Below are 21,320 nucleotides of genomic sequence, written 5' to 3' on the forward strand. Positions count from 1 at the left end.
AAAGGAACTAGAAAAATGGAATAAAGTCCAAAGTTGGTAGAAGGAAGGAAATAATAAGGATAGAGCAGAAATAAAGGAAATGGTGAGTAAATATACAACAGAAAAAAATCAAACAAAACTGATAAACATTTAGCCAGACTCCTAAGAAAAATGAAAGGAAAAAATAGAAATACAGGGGGAACAACCAGCACCACACAAATATGAAAGATTAAAAGAGACTAGTACAAAAAATTATATGCCAACAAATTGGATAATCTAGAAGAAATGGATAAATTCCTAAAAGCATATAATCTTCCGAAACTGAATCAGGAATAAACAGAAAATCTTTTTTCAATGTTTGTTTATTTAGAGAGAGCTTGTGCACAAGCAGGGGAGGGGCAGAGAGAGAGGGAGAAAGAGAATCCCAAGCAGGCTCAGCGCAGAGTTCTATGCAGTGCTTCATCCCACGAACTGTGAGATCATGACCTGAGCTGAAATCAAGAGTTGGACACTTAACTGACTAAGCCACCCAGGTGCCCCAAGAAGAAATAGAAAGTCTGAACATATCAATTACTAGTAATGAAATTGAAATGGTAATCAAAAAACTCCCCCAAAATAAAGTCCAGGACTAGATGCATTCAAAAGGTGAATTCTACCAAATACTTAAAGAAGAGTTAATACACAGTCTCCTCAAATTGTTCCAAAAAATAGAAGGGGAAGTAAAGCTTCCAAATTTATTCTACATGGCCAGCATTACCCTCATACCAAAACCAGACAAAGACATTACAAAAAAAATACAGGCCAATAGATATGATGCATACAGATGCAAATACCCAACAAAACATCAGCAAACTTCATTTAACAACACATTAAATGAATCATTCACCATGAGCAACTGGGATTTATTCTGGGGGATGCAAGGATGATTCAATATTTGCAGATCAATCCATGTTATATACCACATTAACAAAATTAAGGATAAAAATTGTATGATCATCTCAATAGATGAAGAAAAAACATTTAACAAAATTCATCATTTACTCATAAGAACTGCCAACAAATGAGTTTAAAGGGATCATACCTCAACATAATAAAGGCCATATATGACAAGCCCATAGCTAACATATTCAGTGGTGAAAAACTAAGAGCTATTCTCTAAGATCAGAAATAAGTTAAGAATGTCCATCTTGCCCCTTCTATTGAACCTAGTTCTGGAAGTTCTAGTTATATCAATCAGATTAAGAAAAAGAATTAAAGGCATACAAATTGGTAACGAAGATATAAACTTACTATTTGCAAAAGACAAGATACTATATATAGAAAACCCTAAACACTCCACCAAAAAACTATTAGAACAAATGAATTCAGAAGTTGCAGGATACAAAATTAATATACAGAAATCTGTTGTATTTTTATATACTAATAATTTGTATAGAAACATTTAAAGAAAATTTTTTTGTAATGTTTATTCAGTTTTTGAGAGAGAGAGAATTTGAAGCAGGTTCCAGCTTTAAGCTGTCAGCACAGAGCCCAAAGTGGGGCTCAAACTCACAAACCGCGAGATTGTGACCTGAACTGAAGTCGGACGTTTAACCGACTGGGCCACCCAGGCGCCCCTATTAACAATTTCTAACAAAGTGGCAGAAAGAAATTAAGAAAACAATTGCATTTACAAGTGCACCAAAAACACTGATTAAAGAAACTGATAACACAAGGGAAAGATATTCCATGCTCATGGGTGGGAAGAATTAATATTGTTAAAATAACCATACTATACAAAGCAATCTACAGAATCGATGCAATCCCTATCAAAATAACAATAGCATTTTTCACAGAACAAGAATAATCCTAAAATTTGTTCAGAACTACAGAAGACCTTGAATATTCAGCCAAAAACAATCCTGAAAAAGAACAAAGCTGGAGGTATCACAATTCCAGATTTTGAGATACACTACCAAAACTATAGTAATCAAACAGTATTGTACTGGCACAAAAATATATTACTGGAACAGAATAGAGAGCCCAGACATCCATGCTTATATGGTCAACTAATCTATGACAAAGGAGGCAAGAATATAGAGTAAGGAAAAGACAGTTCCTTCAATAAATGGCTGTTGGAAAAACTGGATGACTACAAGCAAAAGAATGAAACTAGACCATTTTCTTACACCATATACAAAAATAAAAACAGATTAAAGACCTAAATGTGAGACTTGAAACCATAAAGCTCCTAGAAGAAAACATAGGCAATAATCTGTTTGGCATCAGCCTTAGCCAACACTTTTCTAGGCAAGAGAAACAAAAGCAACAATAAACTATTGGGACTACACCAAAATAAAAAGCTTTTGCAAAAAAAAAAAAAAAAAAAAAAAAAAAAAAAAAAAAAAAGAAAGCTTTTGCAAAGAAGAAACGAACAAATCAAAAAGGCAACCTGCTAAAACTGGAAGAGGATACTTCCAAATGATATATCTAATGAGGGGTTAATGTCCAAAACATAGAAAGAACTTATGCAACTCAACTCCCCAAACACCACAATCTGATTGAAAAATGGGTAGAGGACCTGAACAGACATTTTCCCAAAGAAGACATACAGATGGCTAACAGACACTTGAAAAAATGCTCAGCAACACTAATCATTAGGGAAATGCAAATCAAATCCACAGTCACTTTACATCTTTCAGAATGGGTGGTATCAGAAAGACAAGAAGTAAGCATTGGTGAGAAAGTGGAGAAAAAGGAACCGTTCCGCACTGTTGGTAGAAACATAAATTGGTGTAACCACTGTGGAAAACAGTATGGAGGTTCCTCAAAAAATTAACAACAGAAATACCATATGATTCAGTAATTCCACTATTGGGTATTTACCCATATAAAATGAAAATACTAATTTGAAAGATATATGCACCTCTATGTTCACTGCAGCATTACTTACAATAACCAGGATATGGAAGCAACCCAAGTGTCCCTTGATAGATGAATGGATAAAAACGTCATATATAGAAATACTGAAGTATTACTCAGCAATGAAAAATAAGATTTTTTACATTTGTGATAATATGGATGGACCTATAGGATATTATGCTAAGTGAAATAAGTCCACATGAAATACCACATGATTTCACTTACATGAAGAATCTAAAAAGCAAAACAAACAAAAAGCAGAAATAGCTTCATAAATATGGAGAACAAACTAATGGTTGCCAGGGGGGAGGAGGGTGTGGGAGGGGCAAAATGGGTGAAGGGGAGTGGGAGATACAGGTTCTTGTTGTGGATAATCAGCCACTCTCATCTCCTGAGGTCACAGAGTGCAGGTGGCTCTTTTCTCTGCAAACAGGCAAGAGCTGACAACATCATCTCTTGAGTAAATAGGGAGAAACCACCCCACCAATTTGTTTACAGAAATTGGCATCTGTTCACTTTCCTTCCTGTCCTCCACTCCCATCCCTCACACCAAACTTAAAGGATTTACAGAGGAGCTTAAGAACAATTATCCTTAATACTTAAAATACATACTGTCCACTTAGACTTTTAATTGCTCTTCCTGTGCTGAGTAGTAACTTATTGTTATGAGACTATGTACTATTTATACGAGGTATTTCCCAAAGTTTAAAGCCTCACCAAAATCTTAGGAAGCAGGCATTATTATCCCAATATGATATGAAAATAGCTATAGCTGAAAACCTAAAATCACATAGCTCCTGTGTTTCCTTAAGACAAAATATAATTCAACATATAATGTAATATCTTAAGCCAAGAAATGACAATTCCCAAGGATCCACAATTACAGGTTATATTCAGGGGTGAAAACATAGCAAACAGCATTATCCCACTTTCCATCCTCCAGAAGTTTGAAGGATGCAAACTTCCCAAATAGGATAAAATCCTATGTCACCAATTGTGCTTTCTTCTCTAAACCTGATAAGCTCCCTCAAAGGCTACCACCCCTTTTAAACTTGGCAATTTTCGGGGTGCCTAGGTAGCTCAGTCAGTGAAGTGTCTGGCTCTTGATTTCAGCTCAGGTCATGATCTCATAGTTCGTGAGATCAAGCCCCACATGGGGAACTGTGCTTAGTGTGCTTGGGATTCTCTCTCCTAACTCTCTGCCCCTTCTCTCTCTCAAAATAAAAAAAAAAAAAATAATAATAAATTTGGCAATTTTCTTTGAAAGTATGAATTCCTGGCCCAGAAAAGGTATCTCAGTGGAGCAAAGAGAAAGGGGGATCTGCAAATCCCTCAAAAGGTGAGATCTTCCTGTTTCTGAATTCTTTCTTGGTGCTGTGACCAGCACATACCTCCACCAAGAGAAAGAAGTGGCAGCGGCACCAGAAAGTGACCTTTCATCAACAGATTTGCCCCTATTTCAAAAAACCCATTAGGATCATTTACACTGGTGTTTCATGGAGAAAGAACCTCATTATTCTATGGCAGATTTATTTTTTTATAAAACCCCTCCTACCCTCCTGTGATAAGGGATATTATCTGATAGAGTTTGAGGCAGTGTGTTCCTTACATACTTTTTCTCTGACTCCTTCTACTCAAAATTTCATCAGAGTTGGTTGGTTTTATATGTACTTCACTATTATTCAATTTTACAGCATTACGGAAATACAGAAATTACAAAGTACTTTTATTTTTATTTTTTTAACATTTTATTTATTTTTGAGAGAGAGAGAGAGGCAGAGCAAGAGTGGGGGAGGGGCAGAGACAGAGGGGGAACAGAGGATCTGGAGCAGGCTCTGTGCTGATAACAGTGAGCCTCATGTGGGGCTCGAACTCATGAACCATGAGATCATGACCTGAACTGAAGTCAGATGCTCAACTGAGTTGACTGGGTACTCAACACCCAGGTGTCCCACAGAGTTCTTTTAATGTCTTCAATCTAAGGGGTACAAGCAAAAGTTATTTTTGCAAATCTAAAGATCAAATCTAAAGTTAATATTTAACTTAAATAGCCATACAGAAGAGAGTGGAGAAAAAACAGACTCTGGCAAACACGATTGCTTATACGTTCTTAAAGTTGTGAGGAAAAGATACAGTCACTGAACCATGAGAAATAAAGCTGTCACAAAGCCCATGTGCTTCATTTGGAAAATATGAGACCGTAACAGTGCAGCTTACAAATTTAGGATTTATCCAAATTTGTAAGGAAGAAATAAACTGTCACTATTTGCAGATAACATGATACTATATATAGAAAATCCTAAGGGCTCCACCAAAAAACTATCAGAACTAGTAAATGAATTCAGTTAAGTTGCAGGTTACACAATATACAGAAATATGTTGTGTTTCTATATACTAATAATGAAGTAGCAGAAAGAGAAATTAAGACAAGAATCACATTTACAACTGCATCAAAAAGAATAAAATACCTAGGGATAAATTTAAGCAAGGAAGTGAAAGACCTGTACTCTGAAGATTATAAGACACTGAGGAAAGACACTGAAGGTGATACAAATGAAAAGATATCCCATGCTCATGGACTGGAAGAATTAGTATTATTAAAATGTCCATACTACCCAGAGCAACCTACAGATCCCTATCAAAATACCAATAGTATTTTTCATAGAACTGGAATAGTCCTTAAATTTGTATGGAACCACAAAAGACTTCAAATAGCTAAAGCAATCTTGAAAAAACAAACAAACACCAGAGGCATCACAATCCCAGATTTCAAGCTATACTGCAAAGCTATATAGTAAGCAAAACAGTATGGTATAGGCACAACAAGAAACACATAGATCAAGGGAACCGAATAGAGAGCCCAGAATTGTACCTATGCTTATATGGTCAGTGTAGGATAAAGAAGGCAAGAATATACAATAAGGAAAAGACAGTCTGTTCAATAAATGGTGTTGGGGAAACTGGCCATCTACATGCAAAAGAATGAAACTGGATGACTGTCTTATACAAGACACAAAAATAAACTCAAAATGGTTTAAAGACCCAAACATCAGATTTGAAACTATAAAACTAATAAAACAGGCAGTAAGCTCTTGGGCATTGGCCTTAGCAAAGGTTTTCTAGATCCGTCTCCTGAGGCAAGGAAAACAAAAGCAAAAATAAAATATTGGGACTACACCAAAATAAAAATCTTTTGCATAGAGAAAGAAACCATCTACAAAATGAAAAGGCAATCTACTGAATGGGAGAAGATATTTCCATATGATATATCTGATTAAGGGGTTAATTTCCAAAATATATAAAGAACTCCTACAACTCAACACCGAAACCCCAAAATAATCTGATTAAAAAATGGGCAGAGGACCTGAACAAACATTTTTCCAAAGAGATATATAAATGGCCAACAGACACATGAAAAGATGCTCAATATCACTAATCATCAAGGAAATGCAAATCAAAACCACAATGAGATGTCACCTCACACCAGTAGGAATAGCTAGCTAGTATCAAAAAGACAAGAAATAATAAATGTTGAAGGTATGGAGAAAAAGGAACCCTTGGGGTACTTGGGTGGCTTAGTTGGTTAATAAGCATCTGACTGTTTGGCTCAGGTTCGTGAATTTGAGCCCCACACCGGGCTCTGTGCTGACGGTACAGAGTCCGCTTGGGATTCTGTCTCCCTCTCTCTCTGCCCCTATCCCACTTGCTCTCTAGTTCTCTCTCTCTCTCTCAATCAATCAATCAATCAATGGAACTCTTGTGCACTGTTGGTGGAAATATAAATTGGTGCAGACACTGTGGAAAACAGTACAGACATTCGTCAAAAAATTAAAAGTAGAAATACCATACGCTACAGTAGTAATCCCACTACTGGGTGTTTGCCACAAGAAAAGAGAAACACTAATTCAAAAAGATATATGCACCCCTATGTTTACTGCAGCATTTACAGTAGCCAAGATGTGGAAGTAACCCAAGTGTCCATTTATATATGAATCAGTAAGTAATATGTGGTACAAACACACACACAGAGGAATATTACTCAGCCATAAAAAAGAATAAGATCTTGCCATCTGTGACAACAATGGACAGACCTAGTGAGTATTTTGCTAAGTGAGGTAAGTCAGAGAAAGACAAATACCATATGATTTGACTTATATGTGGAATCTAAAAAACAACACACAAAAAAGAACAGAAACAGATTCATAAATCTATGAAGAGAACTGGTGGTTGAGAGGGCATTGGTGAGATAGGTGAAGGGGATTAAGAGGTAAAAACTAAATAAATCAAGGGGATGGAAATGACGGCACAGGGAATATAGTCAATATTGCAGTAACACTGTAATAACTTTGATGGTAACTACACTTAAGGTGAGGCTTGCAGAATGCATAGGATGGTCATATCAATCACAGTGTTGTACACCTGACACGAACACTGTATGTCAAGTTTATGACAAAAAAAAAATTACTAGAGTGGTGGACGTACATTCTAGGGCCTACTTTACATCTTAAAAAAATTCTCAACTTTACTATGCATTAATAAATGGCTAGGTAAGAAAATAAATGTACTGTAAAGCAGTGGCTCCGTATTTGCTGCCTATCAGAGGCACCTGGGATATGATTCCCAGAGACTTTGAATAACTATGAAGTGCAGCCTTGAAATCTTGATGTTTAACAAATGCTCCAGGTGATTCTAATGTACCCAGATACAGCCATTTAACAGCATGCCAAAAAAAACCCCAAAACAAACAAAAAAAACATTGACTAGAGATGGACCTAATGCCAGCCTTACATGATTACATCCAGCTGGCAATGGTTCCAACATGGTGTAGTCATGTGGACACTGGCCAGGAAGGAGGATATAGAGTTAGATTTTCTAGAGTGAGATTAAATGCTTTTTTAAACAAGACATATAATGCAGAGGACAGAAGTTTTTCCTGGACTATCTTCTTGGAAGGCATGTGTTGCGCTTGCTGCTTGTTCTGTGGAGTAATGTGGGTCAGGCAGGGCCACACCAGCGACACAGGATTGAGGAGCCACAGTAGTTCATTAAAAAGACTGGTCAGGGGGCACCTGAGTGGCTCAGTCGGTTAAGTGTCCAACTTCGGCTCAGGTCATGATCTCATGGTTGGTGAGTTCGAGCCCTACATTGGGCTCTGTGCTGACACAGCTCAGAGCCTGGAGCCTGCTTTGAATTCTGTGTCTCCGTCTCTCTCTGCCCCTCCCCTGCTCATGCTTTGTTTCTCTAAAATAAATAAACATTAAAAAAAATTTAAAAAAGACTTGTCAGAATATTTCCAGGAAGCAAAATTAGGATACATGTTGATAGTTGTTGCAGTAAGCATTTTCATCTATTTTTACAGACTGTATCTATGAATCCTGAGGGACTCTTCCCCCACCCCAGGGATTCATATGAGGAAGAAGTCAGATACAGGCCACACGACATCAAACAACATTCAGCACGTGTCATCCACCAACACTGAGAGGTTACTTGCTACAGTTGGCATGGAGGCCCTGAACAGATACGGCAGATGGTAACAGCAGGGTATGCACCTAGTTCCTCACAGGTGAGCCGTGGAGGGCTGGGTATGGGCAGAAGCAGTGCCATGAAGACTCCCCCAAACAAATGTCTGCAAGGACCGGGCGGATAGCAAATGCTTTATGGCAATGTCAGAAGTCATTAAATAGAAATCAGATATTTTCTGTGGAGACTGCCAATCAGTAAAGATTGGAAGATTCTAAACAGATTATATAAGTGGTAGCAGGATTACTTTTATATTCTATGTGGAAAGAACAGCCGTTTCCTACAGGACTTCAGAGTCCCATCCTTAAAAACACTGCTACTTCTTTGAACGTAGCCATGGAGCTCTTGTCTGCAGGCTGTGGTACGTCCATTCCGCTGCCTTGCGCAGGGCTGGCTCTTAGCACACGCTTGTGGAACCGAATATACTGAAATGAGTAAGCGGTAAGAATAACCAAACTCATGAATTATTAATTTCATGTCAATAGATCATTTTTAAATATTTTAAAATATTTTTTAAAATATTTGAGAGAGAGAGAGAGAGAGAGAAAGAGCACACAAGCAGGGGGAGGGGGAGAGACAGGAGAGAGAGTACCAAGCAGGCGCTGTGCTGTCAGCACAGAGCCTGACATGGGGCTCGAACTCATGAACCAGGAGATCATGAACCAAGCCAAAATCAAGAGTCAGATGCTTAACTGACTGAGCCACCCAGGCATCCTGTATTTCCCTTTTGCTGTGAAAACAGTTACTCTGAATTCTGGGTTTTGGAAAGTGAGTTTAGAAGTCATCTGTTTCAGGATACTTCCCTTTTCTTAACCAAAAATACTACATATTAATGATAAGCATAGACCATTAAATAATGAAAATATGCTTTGATTTCTAAAGATTTATCATTCATACCACAAACGTGACCTTAGTTAACCCTGGCTCATAATAACCTAAAGACTTCACTTTTACTTTAAATAATATACAGAGTGTATGTGTGTGCACATACATGCTATTATGGACTGAATGTATGTGTCTCCTGCAATTCATATGCTGAAGCTCCAACCCCCAATGTGTTCGTATTTGGAGGTGCGGCTTTTGGGAGGTAAGTAGGTTTACATTAGGTTATGAAGGTGAGACCTTCATGATAGTATTAGTGCCCTTATTATTATTATTATTATTATTATTGTTGGTTTATTTATTTGGAGAAAGGGACAGGAGAGCATGGGCAGGGAAGGGGCAGAAAGAGATGGAGAGAGCATTCCAAGCAGGCTCCACACAGTCAGCATTGAAGCTCCACGTGGGGCTCAACCCCATGAACCACAAGATCATGACCTGAGATGCAATCAAGAGTCAGACATTCAACTGACAGAGCCACCCAGGCACCCCAGTGCCCTCATTAAAGAGGAAGAGAAACCACAGTTCTCTCTCTCTCCATACACATGTACCCAGGAAAGCCATGTGAAGAGAGGGAGAAGAAGGCCATCTGTAAGCCAGGTCGATGGCTCTCTACCAGAACTCAACCATACTGGCACTGTGATCTTGGACTTCCAGCTTCCAGAACTGTGAGAGATAAATGTCTGTTGCTTAAGCCACCCAGTCTGTGGTATTTTACTTTGTTACAGCAGCTGGGCTGACTAATACACATGCTTAAACACAGAAAGGCAAAACTTGCTGAGGATGTTGCCTAGGGAATAAGCTGGCAATCTCTTAAGAGGGCTCAAAGTAAATATCTTTACCACATTCTGGGGCAGTGTTTTTCAGTCTTTTTTAGCCCAGTCACTCCCAATTGATAAAAATATAAGTTTTACACCTTACTTAATATCACTTGGAATTAAAAACAATCAAGCATCTTGATGGAAAGGAAATGTAAACAGTGGGACAAAGAACCACCACATAGTTTCCCAGTCATCCTCCCCTCCACTTCCCTAGCGGTCATGCAAAATCTCATCTCAGCTTTCCTGGCTTAGAAACCCAATTTCATCAGCACTTTGAAGTAGAGCCATCCCCTGGGGCAGAATCACATCACCAGAGCTCACAATCCTGATGTATAACACCAGAAGGTCAAGTCATTAGTTCACAATGGGCAATGTAAACATGACACAGGCCAAGGGGCTTACTCCTGGAACGCCAGTGCATGCTGTTCCTGATGGCAGACCTCCATGACAAGCTCACCCGAAATCAGAAGGTTACAGTGAGCATGGACTCAGGACAAGACGCATGGGATCAATCAAATATCTACAGGCATCAGGCTGAGCAGGGCTGATGCATCCATTTCCCCAGTCGGATGATCTTGCCAATAAGGCCATACACGGTTGGCCACAGTTCCCTGCATCCTGCCCCATAACACAAACGTCCCTGCCAATTCCACTGCAATACTCCAAGGTTCTGGCCACAGCTTCTCTGTCCTCTGGACAGTGTTTGGGTGGGCTTTGCCAATTTTTGCCTCTGTGGCTTTTTCTTTTTTTTTTTTCTATACTACTTTCCGTGACCAATTGTTTAGATGTTTTAATACACTTAGGTTACAAAGAAATCTTGCTGTGATACAGCTGTGCTATTACTTATGCTCACTTTGTATATCTTTGTGCAGCATCACAGGCTCATTTTAATATTTCACTCTCAGAGGGAACTCTCATTTCTGAGTTCCTGGGGGATGCCTTGCCGTGCCGCTCACACATGACAGTGTAGGTTTCTGTGTGTGTACACGTGCAATTATCTACACATACATTCACATACCTCCACAGGTATGCTTTCTGTTACTCATTAGAACTTAACCCTTTGAGTGACAAAGCCATCCCACATGCTCCTATTTTTCTCTTAGTTTTTAACTGAACTGTAGAATAATGTGGTTTTGAACTAAAAGCATTAGATTTAACTAAGATGGTAAATATCTGAAAATACTGCCTGCTCCTGAGAAAGTGTTCAAAGTGTAAGCTACAACAGACCTCCTTTATTCCAGGGCCAACAGCTTCTATGTACGACAAATGCGTTTCAAACAATGGAAATATTTATATCTAAGATATGTGAATTAAATGAGCAGCCTGACTTAGAAAAAGGACTTGAAAGCCCTTTTAGAAATGTCTATCTGATTTGATCACCCTATAAATGCAGAGTGGAAAGCTTGAGTTATGCTCCCTTGAGAAGATCAATAATACTTAGTACAGAAAAGGCTTTCTATCCAGCTGCTGAAGGAAGAGTTGGCTATGGGTCAAAGGGGATTGCAGCCTTCCCCTTAGCTCTTGTCTCCAATAGACCCGTTGTCATCTCGTGCTACTGTGATGTATTCATTACTGATGGACAACTTGCGTGTATGAAGCTGGCATGTTAGCTCCGAGGCTGGAATTACATTTTCCCACAATATTTTTTTTCCCTCCAATGCTTTTATGCCATAAAAGGCTTTTAAAACCATTTAGTCTGGGCAACTGAGATGACCTTCAGTATCACTTACCTCTTGGTAACACCTAACAGAAATCTATTGGGACGCTATTCCCCAGGAGAATTAACAACAGACAACAATACTAAGTTTGTCTGCTTTCCAAGTAGCTCCAGCCCAGGGCTCCTCCATGAAGCGGCACTAGCTCCTGACTGCTGAGCTGCTTCCCAATGGCAGTGTCACTGGGGAGGGCAAAGGACGGTCCCTCCTGGGTGGCTGAACTCTGTCTGCAGCTCTCACACCAACAGGTAGTGACTGACGTACTTAGGCACCAGAGAAGTGTGAGTTCATTTCACACCAGAACATAGTTTATTCCTAGCAGCGGTCACTGCAATGAGCAGAGTTTCCCTTTCTTAGAAATATATGCATGTATTAAATGGCTGAAATCTCACCCAGAGGTTTAAAAAGGAGGCACATGAAAGAAAACCCCCATGACTGTGGTTGTCTCCCTGGAAGTGAACTACTATGGAAGGTACTCTGACAGCCCTAGCGCTCAGCGGCTAGACTGGGCCCCTCTCCATTCTCCTAGAAGAACGGGGTCTTCTCAACCCAGCCTTTTACCCGGTCTTCATTCTTCGTAGGAAAAAAAAAATCACCATGTCCCTCATTCTCATTCCTCCATCCTTTATTACAGCCAAGTTTGTAGCTTTGGTATGGATCTTGTTATTCTGTGCACTTGGACCTGCCTTGTTCATTTAGTTACAGTGCCCTGTGGGCTCCAGGATTCTAGGACATTTATTGGAAGCAAACATGGATTGAACACCTGTGTTGTGCAGGGTGCTTGTTTTCCAGCTTAACAGAAACCAGTGTGGAAAGATTCTTTACCAAGAAACTATAAATTGTGATACTAAGAAATTTAAAGCATTGATTTTGATCCCTTCATCTAGAAATCTGTTGACCCCTCAAACACTAGGGAACTGTGGGTTCTAAAACAATGAAGAAACATATATAAAAAAGAGGCGAGCATTATAGAAAGGGATAGAAACAATCTACTAGGAAACCACTAAAAGGGACTTAAATATTTAAACCTACCGCAAATATTTGTATATTGCTATTTTAAGACATTTGAGAGATAGACGATCTGGATTGATTTTTTTTTTTTTGAGGTTATTTTAATTTCTTCTACTATGACCTGGAATTTCCTCTTAATCTGTGCAAATTAATCTGTTTTTAAGTGATTTACTTCCTTACCTAACCACAGTCCTTTGAACTTTAGTTCAAGTATATTAAAAAAATTAGTCACAGTAGTTACTAGCTCATTTCTTTACTACTGCTAATGGTATTGTTATACGTGCCTCTGATTTTGGAGATTTGTTACAACATCTGCAGTGGTCACTAACACACTAGCACCGTTTCTTAGAATCAGATGCTTCTTTTAGATTCCCATTTCATTTACTGCTGTCAGCTCCAAGTTTGTGGCCTAGGAGTTGGGAGGCAGGAAGGGAGAGACATTGGGCAATAAGCCAAATCTCCACCACTAACACTCAGACTTCAAATGCTTAGGACTTTTTGTACCTACTTGTTTTGCAGTACTGCTGGTATTCACGAAGCATAGACCTTTAAGGAGGGAAAAAAAAAAAAAAAAAAAGGAAACCAGAGGCAATACCCCTACCTCTCCCATCACCGGACAACAGTCTCACCTGGTTGGTAGAAGTCCGGCGACAGCTCCCTGGCCACAGCTCTTGCGATGTCACACTCCTGGCGGGCAGCCTGAGCTGCCTGGTCAGCGGCGTCAGCTTTCGCTCGTGCGTGTGCGGTCCTACACGGAGCACAAAGGGCGAGTCAGCAAGGGCGGCACCTTGTTAATCACACACGGACATGCAAGCTGTCTGCGGTCTGGGGAGGAAAATGCTGTGATCGTGGTCACACGTCTCCAACTGCAAGCTTTATGGTCATATTGTGAGAGATCAATGACGACGACATGGATGAAACCACCCGTATATTGCCTCAGTCCTTTCAAGGGAAATGAAAAGGGTGAGCAAGTTCTGTGCAGCTTGATGCAAAGCCTGGTTTTCAAAACACGGGATCAAATCTCCTGCTGACTCCTGCTGACTGATCAAATCTCCCCTGCTCCAAACCATGGAGAGTAGAGTTAGAGCTTATGAATATATAGTGTTCATGAATTTAATTTCCTATGGTAGAATCAAAATAAGAATTTGATCGACAAGGGTCTGCCCGATAGCATGCTGGAAGAGTAATTCTGGAAAAAAAGTAGTAAAACTCTTTATTTGTGGCACTGATTACTGTGGTATAAATACTCCCTCCTTGACCAACTGAAGCGACCAATGTGATGTCACTGAATGTGTAGCTGGGGAGACACGCACACAATGGGCTCTCACCAGCCTGTAGAAGCAGAGCACAGAGTGTGCTCTTAGGAATGTGCTCTGGAGGTTCTAAGGAGCCCATTTAACTTTATGTATATGTTTTTGTGTGAAACAAGGAGACAGAGTTGGGGAGGAAGAAACAGATGTCTTTCAATCTTCTACCTGCCCCTTGGCCCATCCTCAACTGACAAAACATCTTCTCTTTCCAGAGGACTAGGGTGAGGGTGAAGGCAGCTGGGTAGAGAATGGCGGGGGTGGGGTGGGGTGGGGTTCTTATGGCAAGGCAGGAGAACTGATGTCCACCTGCCCAAGCAGAGAGGATTTAGAGGGCAAGACGGGGAGCTCTGGGTCATCTCCTTCCAAAGAAGATCTTGTCCAGTTAGTATTTAGATGATAGTCATGGGCATATATTTCTTAGAATTCTGTTAACCTTCCATCCTATTTTACTAGCACCAGGCACGGCTGTAGATAACTAGTAGTAAAAGCTAAATGAAAGTCTGAAAGAGGTGCTTGCGCTTATTTCAGAAGCAGCAGGAGACGAAAAGTTGGGAAATAGCATTGTGCCCTAGCAGTTCTTAGTGGGGAAAACGCAGGTGGCAGCTGGTGCAGGCCAGCTGGGACTAGCTGCAGGAGGACGTGGGGAAGATGGGGTCTGACCTGAGACGGGGGTGGGGGCTCACTGGCAGGAGGTCCCGTTCTCAAATTCTCCAACTACCTCCTCTCATTCTGTGTCCTCAGGGGACCCCTCACTCCTCCGCAGGACTTAGCGAAGCTTGGAGGCTGGCCGTACTAGGATGTAAACTTCCCAAAGACCGGGATTTTACATTTCTGGTTCTCTGCTAGATTCTCAATGTGTACAACACTGCCTAGCACACAGGGTTTATTGGGGGCTCATTTTATGAATAAAGGATTGAATGATGCTTCCTTAGGAACATCTGGGTAGTTGCTTAAAAATGAACAGATTGACACAACGATAAAGCCAGTAAGAAGATAAGTGGTGGCCAAGGCTTCAGGGCAAAAGTGGGGGAGGAATGAAGAGGTGGAACACAGGAGAAACTGAGGGCAATGAAACTACTCTGTATGACATGTGACATTATGCATGTGTCAAAAGCCACTAAAGAAGAGTGAGCTCTAACGTCAACTATGGACTTTAGATAATATTAATATGTCAATACTGGTTCAACTGTACCAAATGTACTTCTCCTGCAAGATGTTAATAATAGGGGAAACTGTGGGTGTGGGGAGAGGAGGTATATATACATGGGAACGAACTCCATGCTTTCTGCTCAATTTTTCTATAAATTTAAAACTGCTCTAAAAAATAAAATACACTAATTAAAAATGAATGGATCAACTTCCAATCATCAAAATTGTTATTTCTGAATCACAGAGGACATTTTAGGTTATAAGGGACCATGAAATGGAAACAAACTTAACGGTTAGTCCCCGTGTTGAGTCTGAGAATCAATGGATGCTCTGTGTTATGTTCTTTCAGTTTCTCAGAATCCCCAACCCTTTTTCTCAGAATTATTTTCCATTTTATCTATTCTTAGATAGAGCCTATGTCTAGGCATCATAACTAATGAAGCCAGAAGAGTACAGTTATGCTGCCTTATAATAAAATCTGCTAGCCCTTCAATGATAAATTTGTAAACCTAAGTACAAACAGTTTATTCTGATACTATCACAATGCACCACCATAAAATGGTACCATTTATCTCCACCACTTTTTACAATATGCTAAGCTGGAGAATAAACAGATATAGCTTAACCTTTCTACAAATATATTTTGGAAGTACAGTGTCAGTAAGGCCGTGACCCTTTACTTTTTTACTTGCTCCTTCCTGTAAGCCCAAACAGGGAGGGGAACCTTTCCATCTAGTGCCCCACCCTGCATCAAGGCTCCTGCACAGCCAGCAAGATGAGTCAAAACCACATTCAAAACCTAAACGAGAGGCCTGCGTGAGTTCTTTTGGTCGCCCTGGACCCAAAGACAGGAAGCAGAAGAGAAAAGGAACCCATCTGAGTTTGCTGTCACCGCCAGCTTGGGGTGGCCAGGCCACTGACAGGTCTAGATATTAGCCCGGGGAAAAATCCGGGCTTAACTCTGGCTCATGTTAGTGAATTCATGTGTTCAAATCCCAGGCTCAGTTCCAGAGCCACACACAACCCCTTTATTCAGCCAAGTGGTAAGACATGCCATTGTTCATGGGTTGGGGGGGTGGGGGGTTCAGGCAAGTCGGTCTGGGGAGGTCAGCTGAAACAATGCAAAGTGGACGCCTTGCTGCTGTAGCTGGTCACGTGGAAAACACACACACACACACACACACACACACACACACACAAAGGAGCACACATGCCCAGTAAGTCTTTCACATATTCAAACACTGCTGATACCTATAAGTGGTCAGACCCTCACCAATCTCAAAACACCATGATCACATACACTCGCTCCCATAAAATGCAGTGAAAAGTAAGTAGAAAGCAACTTCTTTCAGTTGGGCATCGGCTGTCGACTTTCTGTTAGGGCCATAATTTTACAAATAGACCCACAGTTTTAGCTTGTAGAGAGTTACTACGTATGGGTGAAGAGGCAAAGAGACCTGAGAGGCTGGCTAAGCTCACACAAGCAGCTGGGTGATGTCCCCCCGGACATAAGCCCCACAAAGGTCAATGGTAAATGTGAAATTTCTGGATGTGAGGCATCCCCTGTATACAGGTACTTAATCTCAACCTATTTTTCCAATCAGTAATTTGATGATGAATATCGGAGTTTCTTTCTTTAATGAAATAGTTTTTTCACAAACTCTCAAGTCACCATGCTCAGAACAAAACAGTCCTGCTTTCCTGATTTTTCTTAAACCTAGTAACGCTTTTACACACACGCAAAAGTCTATCGACAATATATTAAACATGCCTGGCATATACTCACTCCTGCTAAGGTAACATGCTGACCGCTTGGATGTCTGTCCCAACTTCTAACTTCAACCTTTCACTCATCCACTCGCTGACACAGCTGATGAAGATTTTAATTTAGAATGGACAAACTGTATACCACATTTACAAATTTTGTTCTTTCTGCTTTTTATATATTCTCTCCCCAACAGTAACTGCTTTTTAAAAAATGGATTTTGAGGTCTTTTAAAATTTGTTATATTAAATCAAAGTCAGCTCACTGATAGGATTTAAAATTTGATGGCAGAATCTATGATCTACTTGGTTCAGGGGTCATACGTGTGATTTGCCTTGATGTCCCAACATTTAAAGAAGATTATTAGGAAAACTTTAAAATGAGAGCAACTGTGCATTAAGAATCCAAATCTCAGGTGATGGCAACCCCATTCTTCCAGTTCCTGAAGCCTACACCCTTGGAGTCACCCCTGAGGCCTCCCTTTCGGTCACACGCCACAGCCACAGTCGGCAAAACCAGCTGGAACTACCTCCAAAACACATCCTCAATCCAGCTGGTTCTTGTTCGCATCCCTGCGCCTGGTCTGGTCACAGCCACCGTCTCCCACTGGGGCTACCACAGAGGCAGAACAGACCCTGCTTCTATCTTTACTGCCGACCATCCTATTTCCCTTCTGGTTCTCTTGGAAATGCCTGATAAGAGCTAAAACTCTTTGCTGGGTTAAGACATCATGGTAAGAAAATGCAACAGATATGACCTGTTAGCCTTCCTTTTGGACTGTCACCTTATTCATTTACAAGAGACCCAGATTTGTGAAAGCCAATCATCTTGTGTATACAATTGTAGTCCTTTTTAAGAAGAAATCAGTCTGTTAAGGAATACTCCTGACAGGAGTAAGAGTGAGGTGACTACACAGACCTCGGCTTAAAAATGAGGCATGATTTCTGAGTTCTTGCACCCGGAAGAAACTGTTCTTTCAATCTTGATTTGATTCTCTGATAAGACCAGCCTGGCAAGGCTCAGCATATACTCCCTCCTGCTAAGGTGCAGATGGGCCCCTTAGATGCCTGTCTCAACTTTTTTTTTTTTTAATGTTTATTTTTTGAAAGAGAGAGAGAGAGAGAGAGAGACAGACAGAGTGTGAGTGGGGCAGAGAGAGAGGGAGACACAAAATCAGGCTCTGAGCTGTCAGCACAGAGAGCGACGAGGGGCTCAAACTCACAAACCACGAGATCATGACCTGAGCGGAAGTCCCAATGCTTCTTTTCCTAAAAGTGATAGCAAGTGATTGAGACATAAAACGTAAACGAAGGAGCATGATATTCCCATTGAAGTTTGGTATTTGATCTTTCAAGGGCTCAAACTTTCTCAGAGGTGTGATAACACCGGCTTTGAAAGCATTACTAGCCAGAGACTACACTGAGGCAAGTCTAGGCCACAGATGATTCTTGTCCCAGAGATCAAAAGTCAAACCACACCTCCTTAGCTATCATAGAAATCCCTTCATAGAATCATAATTCATATCAGACTTTTGGCTTTTTATCAAAGGGAGAGAGGAAGAACAAAGATCCATATGAAGAATGTTTACATAACTTTTGTAAAATGTTGTCCGTTATGTGTGACACCATTATGTTTATACAGACCTTGGTGACACATTCCTCTTACAGTTTAGTCCCAGGGGAAAAAAAAGGTCTCTGATGATAAATTTGTGCACCTCCTTGTATCATACGATGAGAACTACATAATCTATCATTTCTCTTTTTGTTAAGGCTACGAGGAATCTTGGGAGTAAAACTATCCTCAATCTATGTGTATGGTTATCTTCTCTAGCTACATGGCTTTAACATTCCCCAATGTCAGGATGCTACTATGAATGTGAACCATAATGTCCTGCAAATCCTTTTTTGGAAACTGGCAGGATATTGAAAAAAAAAAATCACCAGATCAATAAGCTCTTGTTATACTAAGTTTTCTGAACTCTAACCCCTCACTGTGTGTTAAAGCCGAGGAACACACATCATAACTTACGGATGAGCAGAGCCTACTATTCAACTTCGTTTATAGGATTTTCTTCTATATTCAGAACACTTTCAAGCTTGAAAAACAAATCTTCATTCTTATGTATATTACAGATTTTACTCTCTAACATTTGATCAAACTTAATAAGCTTAAAGGCTGTATTCTCTGGACAGGCCAGGTCAAAAGCACATTTATAGTCCTCAGCTGAAAGAGGCCAAATAAATAACTGGCTATCTTCTACTTTATTCTGAATTTTATACAACTTACCTAAAAGTCACCTCCCTATGTATTTTATGCACTGAGAAAAATCTGATGAAAAAACAAATTTAAGGTATGTTTTATTCTTTAAATAATTTTTAGAAAAAGTCCTTTTTAATGAAGGTCATTCTAAAGTTTAAAAACTAGCACTAAATAAGCACTAAATAAGATTACAACTTCTCTTTAAAATATAATCACTGGTAACTCACCGAGTGGGAGAAAAAATTTGCTGACCATTTATCTGATCATGGGTTAATATCCAGAATAATATGTAAGAACTCCTTCAACTCAGTAACAAAAAAGGCCAACTAAAAAAAGGGCAAGGGACTTGAATAGACGTTTCTGCAAAGAAGATATACAAATAGCATGGGAGGATGCTCACCATTGCCAGTCATAACAGAAATGCATGTGAAAATCACAATGAGATACTACCTCACACTCATTAGGATGGCTACTGTGAAAAACAAAAAGAAGAGAAAACAACAAGTGCTGATGAGAATGCTAAGAAATTTGGAAGCTCGTGCACTGCTGGAGGGAGCGCAAGATGGCACAGCTGTTATACAGAATAGTATGGAGGATCCTCAAAAAATTAAAAATAGATTTACCGTATGATCCACCAATTCTACTTTTGGGTGTCTGGCCAGAAGTGACAGCAGGGTCTCAAAGAGAGATCTGTACACCCATTTTCTTAGCAGCACTATTCATTCACAATGGCCAAACGGTAGAAACAACCCAAGTGCCCATTAGTGAATGAATCAATAAACAAAACATGGCGTATACATACACAGAATATTATTCAACATTAAAAAAGAAGGGAATTCTGACACATGCTATAAAACACAGATGGACCTTGAGGACATTACACTAAGTGAAGCAAGCCAGTCATAAAAGGACACACATCCAATGATTTCATTCACAGGAGGTCCCCAGAGAAGTCAAGTTCATAGGGACAGAAAGACGTGTGGTTGCCAGGGGGCTAAAGCAAGGGGAACAAGGAGCTATCATTCACCAGGTATAGGTTTTAGTTTTGCAAGATAAAAAAGTTCTCAAGATGGGTTGCATAATAGTGTGAATGTACTAAACACTATTGAACTGCACACTTAAAAATGGTTAGGACTGTAGATTTTATGTTGTGTATATTTTACAATAAAAAATTTAAAAAAATCACCCGATATACAAGTATTTATGGAGCATCCTAGGTGTGCTGGGGGAAGTGAGGAGAAGAGACCAAAGGTTAGGCTCTCAGATAAGAAGCCACTGCACTAGTCCAAGCCAGGGCATGCTAAGTATCTAGTGAGGGCAAGAGCTGGAAGGAATAATCCATGGACGTTTTAAGGGAAGGACTATCAGAAGTCTGAAACATGAGGGCAGCCTCTGTGTTAAGCCAGCTCTTAATAAAAATCCTGGAACAGAGGCTGAATACTGGTGGAATGGTAAATGGGTAAGGAGAGAAACACAGAAGATAACCCCAAAATACTGTATCTAACTCGGTATCCAGATGAATTGCTTACTGACTACAGATAGAAATGGTGCTGAAACAAGCACATTTAGAATCTGAGTAAGGGTTGATGGTGCTGGGGAAAGGGGAGGGCATAGGAGAGGCTGCTGAACTTGATAAGAACCTTTGAGAGGGTAGTACTAACAAGCAGTCCCACTGCAGAAGCCAGTCGGATGGGGGGCTGGTGAGGAAATGGGCAGAGGAAGTGGAGGAAGCAGGTGTGGGCCACATGCTGGAGACCTTTGACACAGAAAGGCAGGAGGAAATGTGGACAGTAACCAGAACGATTAGCTGGGCCAAGGGAAAAGACATTTTACTCTTAAGAAAATGAAAACTGATCTTATCACGAGGTGGGAAGAAAGATGCCCAGACAACAGCAGAAAATGAAGAATCTTTGAGGTGACAATTGCTGGAGACAGGTCCTGGATGAGGCAAAAGAAAGGAAACAGGAAAAAACATAAGAACAGTGATGGATCCATCCAATGTTTTAAGGTT

At 40.2% G+C, this 21,320-nt stretch overlaps 1 protein-coding gene across 3 annotated transcripts in view; it reads right to left on the minus strand.

Moving 5' to 3' along the window:
* JPH1 (junctophilin 1) overlaps positions 1-21,320 on the minus strand; it is an 83,581-nt gene that overhangs the window by 10,973 nt on the left and 51,288 nt on the right. For all 3 annotated transcript variants that reach the window (XM_060610746.3, XM_060610745.3, XM_060610744.3), the window contains exon 3: positions 13,456-13,574. In XM_060610746.3, the coding sequence (XP_060466729.3) occupies positions 13,456-13,574 (119 nt within the window). The remainder of the gene's footprint in view (positions 1-13,455; positions 13,575-21,320) is intronic.

Source organism: Panthera onca, chromosome F2, assembly GCF_046562875.1.
Source record: "Panthera onca isolate mPanOnc1 chromosome F2, mPanOnc1 haplotype 2, whole genome shotgun sequence".
NCBI lineage: Eukaryota > Metazoa > Chordata > Mammalia > Carnivora > Felidae > Panthera > Panthera onca.